Source organism: Phascolarctos cinereus, unplaced genomic scaffold (assembly GCF_003287225.1).
Source record: "Phascolarctos cinereus isolate Bilbo 61053 unplaced genomic scaffold, phaCin_HiC Scaffold_4;HRSCAF=312, whole genome shotgun sequence".
Lineage (NCBI taxonomy): Eukaryota > Metazoa > Chordata > Mammalia > Diprotodontia > Phascolarctidae > Phascolarctos > Phascolarctos cinereus.
Window position 1 is genome coordinate 321,925,594 of NW_027555847.1, and position 13,088 is coordinate 321,938,681.

Sequence of the window (13,088 nt, forward strand, 5' to 3'; positions counted from 1 at the left end):
GGGTCTTCCCTTCTTGCCGGCTGTTCCCTTCCGGGTCGCTGCCCGCTTCCGGGTGTGTCTGACAAGGCCCGTTCCCGTCCCCGGTGCTCGCCGCTCACCGTCGCCTCGGCCGCTTCTCCGCCCTCCACCCCCTCCTTTTGTGTGTCTCCCACTTTCTCCGTCTCCACCTCTTTCCTCTCGTCCCTCGCTTCATCTTGGAGCAAGCAGAGTCGGCGCCCTTCGGTCTCTCGGCAGAACAAGCGAACCTCAGGGGCTGGAGCCGCGGCCCAGCTGCACCGGGTGGACCCGGCACCCCGCCCGCCGCAGTCGCAGCCGCCGCCGCCCCCCTACCTCCGTCGTCACTCCTGCGGTCTCAGAGGGTCCCGCGGCGGCTGGTGCCGGTGACAATTCACTTCCCCGAGGACTACTGTGAGTGTCCGGGCAGGGCGGGCTGCGGACCTGGGACCGCTGCACGGCTTCCCTGGCCGGTCTTGGGGCTCCTCCGGCCCCAGGACTGCCCACCCTCCCTCTCCCCTCCCGAAGCCCCCAGGCAGCTTTGTCCCAGAGCTCCTCCTCCTCTTCCTCCTCCTCCTTCTCCTGCGGGTTTAGAAAGCGAGTCCAAGCCCGTCCCAGGGGGTTGAAGCAATCAGTGCTTGGTTTGGAGGATTGCACTTTTGGAATTGAGGGGAGACGGGAGAGCTGCAGGTCGTGCGTGTGTCTGTGTTTGTGCAAGAATTAGCCCCCCTATTGTCTCTCTCTGGGGCTAGGCAGACCCCTGGTAATTAATTATGTATGCGTCCTTCCCACTTATCCGAGCACCGGAAATGAGATTCCTGTCCTAGCCCCGGGTGTCGACTCCTCTGTCTTTCTGTTCCTTTGAGGGAAGGGTGGGGCTTCTGTTTGTTTTGGTTCCTTAATTTACTCTCTTTCTTTCTCCTTCCCCCATCTCTTCCAACCCTTTTTTGGTTTTTGAGGGTATTGAAGAGTGTTGAGTATAACGTGACCTCGGCGTTTTTTTTTACTTAGGAGAATAAAGGAAATCGAAACTTAAAATCCCAGTGTAATGCCCTTGCACTTAGTGTTGTGCAACTACGTTTTTCAAGTATTAGTCTAAAACAAATTCTTGTTACGGTCTTAGTTAAAAATTTTCACTTCTCATTTTGCTTTTCTCAAAAATCACTTTTCCTAAATGTTTAAAAGTTAAAAAAAAAAGAGGGCTTGAGATTCATGGTTTGTTTTTGTTTTGTTCAAGCTCTTTAGTTATAATTAGCTAAGGATGCCTTTCCTGAAGTTACTAGTAGTCTAGCTTTGAATACTATTGATCTGTATCCTGGGCATGATGCTTCATCTATTAAAAGCTTGTCTAGTTTTTGGCTTGATAGAGGAGCAGGGAGCTTATTTTCTCTGGTTTGGAGAAACTGTGATAATTTAGGGGGTTTTCTGGGATTTGGGGATGGGCTGTACTAATAATACCTCTTAAGTCGAATGAAATTGTGTCTATGGAGTGAGTCAGCCAGTCTTCTGGGACTTTTCTTGTATTTGGGCTTGTCATTTTTTGGGCAATTAATTCTCTTAATATTACCTCAGTAATGGACCATCTCTTGAACCCTTTTCAGCTTTGAACCCCTGGACTAGATTGAGAGGTAAGTTGAAGTTTGGGTCAGATAGTATGGTACAGAGGAAAGAGCACTGAATTTAGAGTCAGAGGACCTAGATTCAACTTCTCTGACTCATCTCTCGAACAAGGGAATTGTGCTGAATTTATTTCAATTCAATAAGCATTTATTAAGTGGTTACTATGCCAGGCCCTGTGCCAAGCTCCTTAACCTTGAGAAGCTTGTCTTTTATGGAATGTTCGAACGGTAGGGAGAACAACATGTAAATAAAATCTAGAAAGTAATTTTTGTGGGGAAGGGAGGACGCAGGTATAATATGAAGGGCAGTTTGTTAACAATAGAACAGGGATTTCAGAGGCCACAATGGAAAGATAGAGAAGAGTGAGATAGGGACACCACAGGGATGGGGTTGAGCATGGACAGGAAGGAGGGAGATGATTAGGGAAGGAAGTTTGGGCCTAGGAATCCTACATTCAGTCTGTTCTAAATGGAGCCATACGGGAGTAGATATTCACTCACTTCATAGGAAAAAAGCTAAAGATGATTTGCTTATCAGTTCCTGAGAAGGAACTGGAGGATGGGGAAATAGTATAAGATATAGGGATGGAGTCCAGTCCCAGATACTGCCTAGCTGTTAGGGCAAGAGTTGGTGGTGTCTTGGGATCAGGATTGTTATAAGAGGGATGAGGCATATTTGAGGTACTAGCCTACAGTTAGGTCACTGCCTCAACAAAGATGCTAATGTTGAGGTTCCGTGCAGCTGCAAATCCTATGATGTAGGATTTACTATAGAACTGTATATGACTCTAGAATATTTTGTGATTGCTGACATGGATTCAGAAGAAAAAACAAAGCTTATTATGTGTAGTTACAACTAAGATGTTTGTATAGAGTTTTAGTTGATAGAAATTAATTTAAAAGGCCATCTGAATTACAATTTAAATAGCATTTCTAGATAGTATGGAATACATCTGTTGCAACAGAATTGGCTATAAGGCATATTTCATCATGCTTGAACCCTATTTGATTGTGTTTCCCATCAACTCATATTATAAAAACCAGAAATTGCATTTGGTAGGACACAAGTATGCTCAGTACTGGGTAACAGTGACTTATAAGGGAGTTGCAGTATGTACCTGTAGCCAGGGTCTCTTGGAATTTCATCTAGTTTTCACCACTGTCCATTCCACGCTGGGCGTGGAAATTCTAGAACTCAAGAGTCTGCATTGCTGACAGTATTGAATCCTGGTTATTAGAATAAGAAGCCAGGCTTCTCAGCCTTACTTCACTTGGCTAGGGTGGCTGACTTCTTTTCTTGGTGTTAGTGTCCTGATGCTTAATTTCTGCAGTGGAGGTTGCCCAGGTTAATTGGGACATGATAGGGGCAAGGTATTGTGGTGTCTATCCTACAGTACGTTGTAGGATCCTACAATGTGCTGTGAATCTTGAACTGTGCCTGGTACGTAGTTCTATGTTATGGTATTTACAGAAAAAATGGACAAATTTTGTATATATTATTTAGATAATGAGGGGAGCTTCTTATTTTCATAATTCATTTTCGGGTAACATATTGTACTGAATCCCTCTTCTTTTTTTATCAATTCTATAAGATTATTAGGTGCATTAGAGAGATATTTATAAATAAAATAGACTAATAAAGGTAAGATGTTTATATTTCATTTGTTTTTTTTTCTGATCCTAAATTTTACATGATAAAAAATTTAGTTTTCCCAAATAATCTGTTGGGGTAACAACTATATGATGAGCTTTTAAAATCTGTTTATTTGTCATTTATGTGATTCATCTAGATAAGTATTTTAATATGTAAATGGATTTCTGATCTCACAGTGGGGTCACTACAGTGGTATAGGACATAGCTACACCTCATATGTATGATTCCTGTCCATATTACTGTTAAATCCTTCACTAAGGATTTTCCCAGTCTAGTAGAGGTGTTCCTTTATGTTTTTTATGTTCCTTGGGTAGCACGGTGATTATTTACCTGGTATCCCTTTCTCTTATTACATGTCTGGCCTACCTCCTTTTTTGATATAACTTGGGAACTTAAGATAAAGACGCAATGATAACCAAAGTATTTTATACAAATTATATTTGGAAGATACTAACATTTAGTTTAATTATCAGAGCATTTTTAAATTGACTGTATCAATGCTATATACTGTAAGATGTGCATATTATGAACTAATCTTTAAAAAAAAATTGACTAGTGGACAGAGGAGAAAATTGTAATATTTTCTTTTTATGTTAATCTAGGTACCAAAATACATGTTCACTTCTAGTGAACAAGAGCATGTTCCCAAATTCCTCGAACTTGGGTCGTCCACCCTTCCATCCAAAGTATCAGCAGCCCAGTAACTTCTTCAAACTTCCCTTCAACTTGTCCCCAACTCTTTCTCACCAGCAGATTATAGATACCCAGTTCAACTGTCAAAATGTAGAGTAAGTATAATGCTTTCTGAATTTTGACACAGAACCTTTTTGGGCTATGGAGTTGCTAAAAAGTATTGCCTTATTCTGCCCTGGTCAGACTATATCTTGTGTTCATTTCTGGGAGCCACATTTTAGGAAAGTCAGTTGATAAGCTAGAGAAATCTAGAAGAAGGCATTCTGGGTTGAGATCATATGAAGCTCTTTTGAAGGAACTGGATATGTTTAATCTAAAGAAGAAAGACTTGAGCAGGGATAGTTATCTTCCAGTATTTGAAGAGGTGCAACAGGGAAGAGGGATTAGACTTATTTTGCTTGTTCAAGAAACAATGGGTGGTATTACAAAGTACTAAATTTAGACTAGATATAAAGAAAAACTTTTAATAATTGGAGCTATCCAAAAGTAGAATGGTCTACTTTAGGAGGTAATGATTCCCCCCTCATTAGAGAACTTGCTTTAGATTGGAAAACGACCTGTTGGGTATGTTGTAGAGAAGATTCTTGTTCAGTTATTATAGGTTGTACTAGATGGCTTCTGACATCCTGTCTAATTTTGAGATTTATTATAGGTTTGTTTATATATGTGTATAGGTTTGTTTCTTCTTTGGAATGTCTGTTGTTGCCCCCAATTTTTTTCTTTAAAAAGAATATACCATTAACCATTAACCTATGAACTTTTTTTTTTAGTCTACCAAGAACTCTCTTAGGTGGGAACCTTTCACCTATCCCAGCACAGTCATTATCTTATGGAAATGGAAGTCCAATACGAACATCAACTTCTCCAGTGTTCCGAGGAAGAAAGTAAGTACTTTTAAAGATAATTATTTTGAAAACTAACAAAGAACCTTTATATAGTAGTGGTATTTCTAATTATTTTCTGAGTTTGTCAGTGAGTTGGGGACCAAATTTTGCTTTAGTGACTTAGGCATCTGAACAAGTTAATTGGATAAAGGTGTAGGAGGCATAATGGTTTAGACGAGAGAGTCACTGTGAGAAAACACTAGGTTTGGAGTCAGAGGATTAGATTGAAGTACTGGCTTAGAATGGCAAATGGGCAGGATATAGAAAGAATAGTATCTTATCATCCATGGTTCTCTGGTTTGGCTTAGAAACTTAGAATTTTTGTGTTGAAAGCATGGGCCTTGGGCCTTGGACCTTAGACATTTTTCAGTATGTTCTGTGCCCCTCCCTCTAACACTCCCCCCCCCCATACTTAACTAGTTAACTAGAACCAGGCTCCCCTGGTCCTATGTTTTGCCACTGTATCATGCTGCTTTTTTCATTTTGGATATTGCACTTAATTACTAATCCCTGAGACATAAATTTAGTCTTTAATTCCTTGGTTTATTATAATTTCTGTGGATTTGAGAACTTTTTCCCATTGTTGAAAGGAAGATAGTGTGGTAATGATGCTACAATGGAAAATTTTAAAATTTCTTCCCTTCTAAAATAAATTCCAGAGACTGTCTAATCCCTCCATTGTGAAAATGAAAAAATGGAGGCCCAGAAAGGCTAAGTGTCTAGTTGAAGATCACATTACAAGTTAGTGACTTTGGTTCAAGTAACTGGGGAGATTAGAAAAAGAAAATTATTTTTAAAGAATTTTAAAGAATGATAATAAATATATTGAAGTTACACTTATATAAATCTTTTTTTTTCTAAAGTAATCTTGTCAGTTCTATCTTGTTTCTAAATTAAATGTTTCTGGTTGGTCTGAATATGCCTTAAATGAATCATGTTTAGTTATTTGAAACTAAGGCATTACATTTATATAATAACTTGATTAAAAAATATATAATTATAAATGAAAAGTTCACTGTAAACTTCAACAGAAAACTTCTATATATTGAATGGCTTTTATGGTAAAGGATCTTTTTAAGCCCCTCAGTTTTATCAGATTTTTCACTGAGAATAAAAATACGGGTGTGTCTGTATCTATATCTATATTTGTATACTTATGTATAAATATAGATAGACATACTTTATTGCACCAATTTTATTATGAAAGTGTGTTTTGATTTGGGAAAATATATCAGATTTTTAAAAAAAGGTCATGGCTGGCACTTTTGTAAGATTATTGTTAGTCAGCTCCAGTAGTTTCATTATATTCCCATGGGTGTAATTGTGTTTTTCTCCATATTTTATGTCACTTTATGTTCAATATTAACATTGTCTTTAGCTATGGAATAGTGGTTCTCTATTGCAAATGAAAGTGCACACTTGTATTATTTCTTAGATTTCTCATTTGGGATTTGATTCCATCTATAACTACTGGTGCTATGTTGAAAGTGTTACAGTTGTGTCATTTTTTTTTAATTTAGTCTTTAAGCAGTTTATTACTGGATGTGGTCATAGTGAATCTTAATCAGAATTTTTTTTTTAACAGGAGATTAAGCAACGAACAAAATGTTCCTCTTGATGTTAAACGGCAGCGGTTTCATTCACCCCACCACGAGTCGACTGTAGCTAACCAAACAGTGCCTTTACCAGATGAAAGACGATATTCAGCACCAGGATCAGTTACTCCGCCATTGTTGCATTCCTATTATGTACCAGATTTAGTCAGATCTGTTCCACCTTTTCGTGAGGCACCATTTTCAGAACCTAGAGAAATAACGCTTCCAGTGGCCAAAGATGAGGTAACATGCATACAAATTTCATTTTGTCTTTTGGGAATTTATTTAATTGCCTTCTTTTTAAATAAAATACCTTACATATAGTAGGTGTTTAATAAATGTCTATTAAATTGTTAATAATAGAAGAAATCTTCATGGATGTCAGGAAAGTCAACTGTTTTATGACAAGTAGGTCTGGTTTTTTTGACATTTCTTAAAAGTCCTCATGTACCAAATAGTAACATGTTTTACAATTTTTGTTAGCTATTCTACTGTGAAAGCCTTTGTATCTTATAATTTTCTGAGGTTCATAAGCAACACAGATTAGAACTGAAAGTAGTTAATTCCCTAGTCCATTTTTAATTCATTGAACTCAAATCTTATCTTTTAAACATGAGAGAAGTTTAAAGTGGCTTTTGTAATAATTTATAAAGTCACTTCCTTTTGTTACAATTTTTTTATCAAAGGATTTAAGGGTTTTTTGTTGTTGTTTTTTTTGGTGACTATCAAAGGATCCCAGCAATTACTGAGGAGAAGTGACTCATGCTAAGTTACTAAGTGACAAAACTAAGATTAGGAAGAATGGGTATCTAAAGTGTTATTTGCCAAATAACATTTTAGATGAAATAAAACTATTTAAATTAGTATTCTTGGAAAATAACTCCATCAACATGGAGGAATGTGTTTTTTTAAGCATCCAAATTTGGAAGCATATATACGTGTTCCATATTCAGTTAAAATTCAAAACTAGGCAATCAAGAAGAAAATTCATTATATAACTTTCTTTATTCCTTGGCCTGTTGTGGACTTACATTTAATTTTCATATAGTTTTGAACTTGCCCCAGTTCTTAACTGAGATTCTTGGAATTATATACTCTTCCATCTTTGCTTGCCAGGAAAAATAGGACAAAAAACAAGGAGAAGAAGAAGAAAGACTTAAATTAGAAGTGACAAATTTGGGATGTTCTAAAGGACTTCCTTTGTTCTTCCTTCTTGATTTCATTCACCTTTTAAAGAGAAAATTTTTTTTATGGCAATAAGGAAGTTGGCACATTGCACAAACTAGTTTTGTGATTTGGTGGATGCATATGAGATTTCCTTTTATGATAATTTTGTTCATTTACTTGACAAGTATGTATTATAGGCAATGTGCTAGGCACTGGGGAAGAGACTTAGTCTCTTCTTTTTAGTCTAGTAGATGTATATTCCAGTAGTCCAGAACCACAAGAAATCTTAAGTCAATGTGAACTGCTTATATTTGTGGGTAGGTATAACTCTAAATAGATTTTATTATGTAAAATTCATTTAAAGTTCTTTATTGTTTTTTGCAGTGTTTCTAATAGATAATTGTTATTTATAAGTTTCAGATATACATCCAGAGCAGACGTGTATTTTTTTGTATTCTTCCTAATTCAAGAACAAATAATTGATGTCATTTAATTCTTGGTATATACCAGAACCCTTTCTTTAACTTTCTAACATATAAGAAAATTTTCCTATACCCTAGACATTAGGGATCAAAGTATCTATCATTGAAGAAGTGAGAGTGGGAAATGGGATAGCACTAACTTTTCTGTGTTCGTTACTGTCAGCTTGCCTAATAGCATAGGAATCAAAACAAGCAATGGGTTTTGTTTTCTAATGTGTGACATTCCCCAGAACAAAATTTCTTTTTCACTTTTAGGACCCATTTTGTGTATGTTTTGTAAAAGTTCTTAGATCACTACGTTGATATCTTTGAATATTTTTTCTTGGTTATAAAATTTGTTTATTTCAGTATATCACTATATTAATGATATTCTGCCTTTACCATAATAGACTGCAGCTTTGTCAGACCTTGGGCAGATCACTTAAATTTTCTGTGTTTCGGTTTCCTCAACTATAAAATGAGAGGATTGTTCTCAATGACCTCCTAGGTCTATTTTAGCTCTAAATCTATGAACTGTAAATCCTTCACAGAAAATGTGCCCAGTATGCCAGTTTACCATTCTCATTCTCTCTACTTGACTAGCCCACATCATTTTCTGATCATATATGTCTTCTATAATGTTTCTGCGCTTTACATTGCTCTTTGACTTATTTGTCTTTTTAATTCTTTTGAGATTGTGGTATTTCAGTATTTATGGCCATGTAATGTCAATGGGAAAATACTGTTAGATAAAGGTTGTTGCATTAGTAATCATGTTGGAGTTATTGAATTCCTGCCCTGTTTCCCAAGTGCAATCCAGCCAGAGTTCTTCCTGCTTGTTATTTCTGGATCCAGGAGTCCCTTAATTCCGTAAACTTCCATTTTTTGCGTGTTTTCAGACCACTGTATTTTTATTGTTTTTTTCTTCTTCTTGGATTGTAGGTAAATATGTGATTTTTCTGATCAATAAAAATATAACTATAGAAGTATGAGGGACATTCTTTAAAGATACTGCATTCCATCTGTTATATGTCTCTTGAAAAAATTGTGTTCTGTTATCACGTTGTTAAATCATACTTCTAGTGAAAGAGGATAATTTTATTTTAGCCTAATTCATAGATGTTATTTGCATTGACATAATACCTAATTAAGAAGTTTTTAATATTCTGAAATTAGATTGAGATTTATTTTTTCATGGTCTATAAAGAAATCATTTGCATTAATAATGTAAAATTGTAGGAAGATTTTTCTTTTTTTAAATTTTTTTTGGTTTTTATTTAGTCATTTATTTTGTGAGGCAGTTGGGGTTTAAGTGATTTGCCCAGAGTCACACAGCTAGGAAGTATTTTGTGTCTGAGGCCACATTTGAACTCAGGTCCTCTTGACTCTGGGGCCTGTGTTCTGTCCATTGTGCCATCTAGCTGCCCCTTAAGATTTTTCAAACTACTAAAATGAACAGATGTTTTATAGATATTACCAGGGATTATAGGGGCCCACTTACAGTACTAACAATATGATAAGTACAAATGATTATTTTTATTAAAATAGATTCTCCTCCTCAAGAGGATTTCATATGGTTCAAGTTATACATTTTAAAGCAATAATATTTCATTTATTTAAACAGCTCATTTATTTACATATTTAAATTTATTTATTTATTTTTAATATATTTAAATATATGTCAAACATTTAATAAGTACCTGTGTGCAGAGCACTATGTTAGGTATTGGCAATGATAAGTTTATTAGGTAGATCTCTTCTTTCATGGGACTTATAGTTTGTCAGTAAGAGGTTATTAGCTGTGAGCTCTAAGACACACATAAGTAGCTATGATATACAATAATATATGACACATATATTAGAGAAATTGTAGCACAAAGTGCAGTGTGAAGTCCAAGGGATTAATTCATGGAAGAAGTAACTTTTGCAGTGAATTTTAAAGGAGTGGTTGAAAGAGGGAAAAAGCAGAGGAAGTGAGAAGGGAAGACTGTCAGGGGATAAGAAATAACTAAAAGCTCCTTGTCCAACATAGGCCAGATAAGCAAGATTTTCTTATGTTTTAACAAAATAGAAAAATTAACCATTATTTTCTATAAAGAGCATTGTGTTATTTCAGACATCAGTACTATCTTAGCCTGTTAATTTGTAGTTTGCTTATGTGAGAAAGAAACAAGTTACTTCTCAAAAGGTTTTGTTTTCTTGGAAAATTTTTATCAATATTTTCCATATGTAAATTGAATCTGATAGTGAGAAAACTGGAATAAATGCCAATTTATACTGAGATTTTTAATTAACTAGAAAACCAGTTTCTTGAATTCCAATTTCTCTTATTCCTAGTTTGGATTTGTGGCCCCTTGCTGGACTCATAGAATCTTAAAGATGCAGTGTGTTTAGAGATCAACAAATCTAACTCTCTAATTGAGTTTCCAATCCAGTGCTCTTTCTACAACAGTGCTAATTTGCATGGCTCACATCTGTACCTTTAAAGCTATCAGGTAACATTCTGCAGAAAACTGCTACTGTTTTTCATATAATTTCAGATCTTGTTTGTCATTCCCATCAGAAAAATACCTCTTTCCCTGCCCCTTCCCCCAAGACAGTTTTACTCAGAAAACCATCTCACAGCTGACAGATGGAGAATGTGTACTGAGAACAGCATGTAAAAGTTATCCCCTTCAGCTTTACACTTGTCAAGATATTCACAAATTTTCCAGAAGAATGTAAAAAAGTAGAAGCCTTAAAATATATTCACTGTTCCTTACAATAAAATGTACTTGCACTAACAGTAACTTTATTGCTAATTTTGTTTTAAAATGGCTTTGGGAATAGACTATGATGTTATTTAGAATTTGGACAGTGTGCACTTGGATGAAAAATCAATTTTTAATCTTCCAAATTTTCTGTACCTTTTCAAATGTGTTGTTTCATTTTGAGCATAAGTAACTCAATGACAATGCAAAATTACTTCCTCGTATAATTACTTTTAAGTGGAAAAAAAGGTAATTAGATTTTGATGAGAGCCCAAAAAGGATAAGGTATTCTGTATAATTCTTCTTGTACTTAGAAGAATGGAGAAATTTTTAGAGATAAAAATAATGCTTTTAAACTAGAAACTAAAACCTTATGTACCTAAACCATCAGCAGTTAAATTTTTTCTTTGGAAAAACATTGATACTTAGGTAGATAAGTATAATCCTGGATCACTCCTGTGCTTACTACTCTTGTTCATTTTAAAATTAATATCATTTATTTAACTAGAGATATGAACTTTGAGCTGCCTCTTGAAATATTTTTCTGCATCTTGCACAAGCATATGCATCTGTCTGAATCTTACCCTATCAGCTCACTCTACTGTCTATGTTTACTTGATGACAAAGAATCAAGCCTAACAGAGACAATGAGGATTCCTAAGTGTACAGCTAGCTTACCAAAGAAGCTTTTCTTGCAAGTAATTTCCTTCAGAAAGTTTGTGGGAGGGGAGAATTATTCCTATTCACAGTAGCCAAAAGAGAAAAAGGAGATGAGAAAAGGTAGAATTTTAGAATCCCAAGATGACAATTTAATTTTAATTCAGCAAATATTTATTAAGCACCTACTAGGCACTGGAGATACCAGACAAAAATAGAACAGCCCTAATTCAGAAAACATTTATTTTATTAAGGGAATACAAACTGTATATGTGCAAATAGAAGTCAAGGGAAATAAAAGATGGAGAAGAAACTAACAATTGGGGGGATCAGGGAGATCTTCATAGAGGAGGTGGTACCTGAATGAAGCCTTGAAGAAGATAAAGGTTCTGAGCAGCAAGGATGAGTATAGAGTACATCCTAAGTATGGGGGAATGGCTTGTGTAAGTGCATGGAGGTGGGAGATAGCATATTAGGGTTAGAGAATAATATTCTAGTTTGACTGGAATGTAGGAGAATATTGTGAAATATGGCTGGAACATTAGTACGAGACAGTTGAAGACCTTAAATTTCAGTCTTAATTGTATTTTATCTTCATAACAATGGAGAGCCACTAAACAAAAAGTTGTTGAGCATAGAAGTGCCTGAGGAAGATTATTTTCATAGCTTTGTGGAAGATGCTTTGGAGAGAAGAGAGTCCAGAAGGAAGGACACAAATTAGGAAGCTATTACAGTGGTCCAAGTAAGTAATGAAGAGGTCTTGAACCTGAAGGTAGTTGCTGTGAGTGACAGGAAGAAGATGGATTTGAGAGATACTGCAGATGGAGAACTAATAATAACTTGGCAACTCATTGGATGTAGAGATTGATGGAAAAGGAAGAGTCAAGGACAATTCTGAGGTTTCTTTGGGAACACTCTTAAGCAGAAATAAGTTTTCAAGAGGGGTAGGTTTCAGGTGAAAGATACTTAATTCTCTTTTTGGGACAAGGTGAGTTTGAGGTGCCTGTGGATTATCCAGGAGGAGATGTATATAGTAAGTGGATGAAGATATTTAACTGGAGTTCAGAAGAGAGAATATTGTAAATATTATTCAGTCTATTTACAAAATCACTAAAATGTAGAATGGAAGTGTGTATGCTACTTCCTGCATTAGAATGTGAGCTCCCTGAGAGCGAGGACTGTTTTTGCCCCTTAGTATGCCCAGCGCAGTGCCTGGTACATAGTAAGCAGTTTAATAAATGACTGTTCAATAATTGATCTCTTAAACCACCATGAACCTTGCTCTGTAGGGAAAGCCTTACCTTGGAGCCTCTTTCTTATTTTATGTACAGTTCTAATAACTGGAGCTTCTACCCTTGAGCCCTTGGTAGCTAACAGAAGATTGATTATTAGCCCAGCTCCAAGTCATTCATGGTCCAAAACAGTGGTCTCCAAAGTTAGGGTCAAGGTGTGACTTTAGGGGAGAGTGTGATCAGTCATTTAGGGAATAAGAAGTAGGTCACATTTTACTTCCTCCTCCCTTGCCCACTCCCTACGGTCACAGACACTTACTAGCTGTGTGATCTTGGGCAAGTCACTTCCTCTGTTTGCCTCAGTTTTCTTATCTGTGAAATG

At 36.2% G+C, this 13,088-nt stretch overlaps 1 protein-coding gene across 6 annotated transcripts in view; it reads left to right on the top strand.

The window, feature by feature from the left end:
- The first annotated feature begins 327 nt into the window (after window positions 1-327).
- The window catches only part of TENT2 (terminal nucleotidyltransferase 2), a 71,492-nt gene continuing 58,731 nt past the window's right edge, over window positions 328-13,088 (top strand). For 5 of the 6 annotated variants that reach the window (XR_013486135.1, XR_002326811.1, XM_020998396.2 and 2 more), the window contains exons 1-4: window positions 328-408; window positions 3,870-4,055; window positions 4,731-4,844; window positions 6,430-6,682. Coding sequence is in view for 4 of the 6 variants with exons in the window: in XM_020998396.2 (XP_020854055.1) it covers window positions 3,907-4,055; window positions 4,731-4,844; window positions 6,430-6,682 (516 nt within the window). In the remaining 2 variants the exon portion in view is untranslated. Of the gene's footprint in view, window positions 409-1,595; window positions 1,623-3,869; window positions 4,056-4,730; window positions 4,845-6,429; window positions 6,683-13,088 lie in introns of all 6 variants that reach the window. The other variant, XM_020998397.2, reaches the window with a different exon arrangement.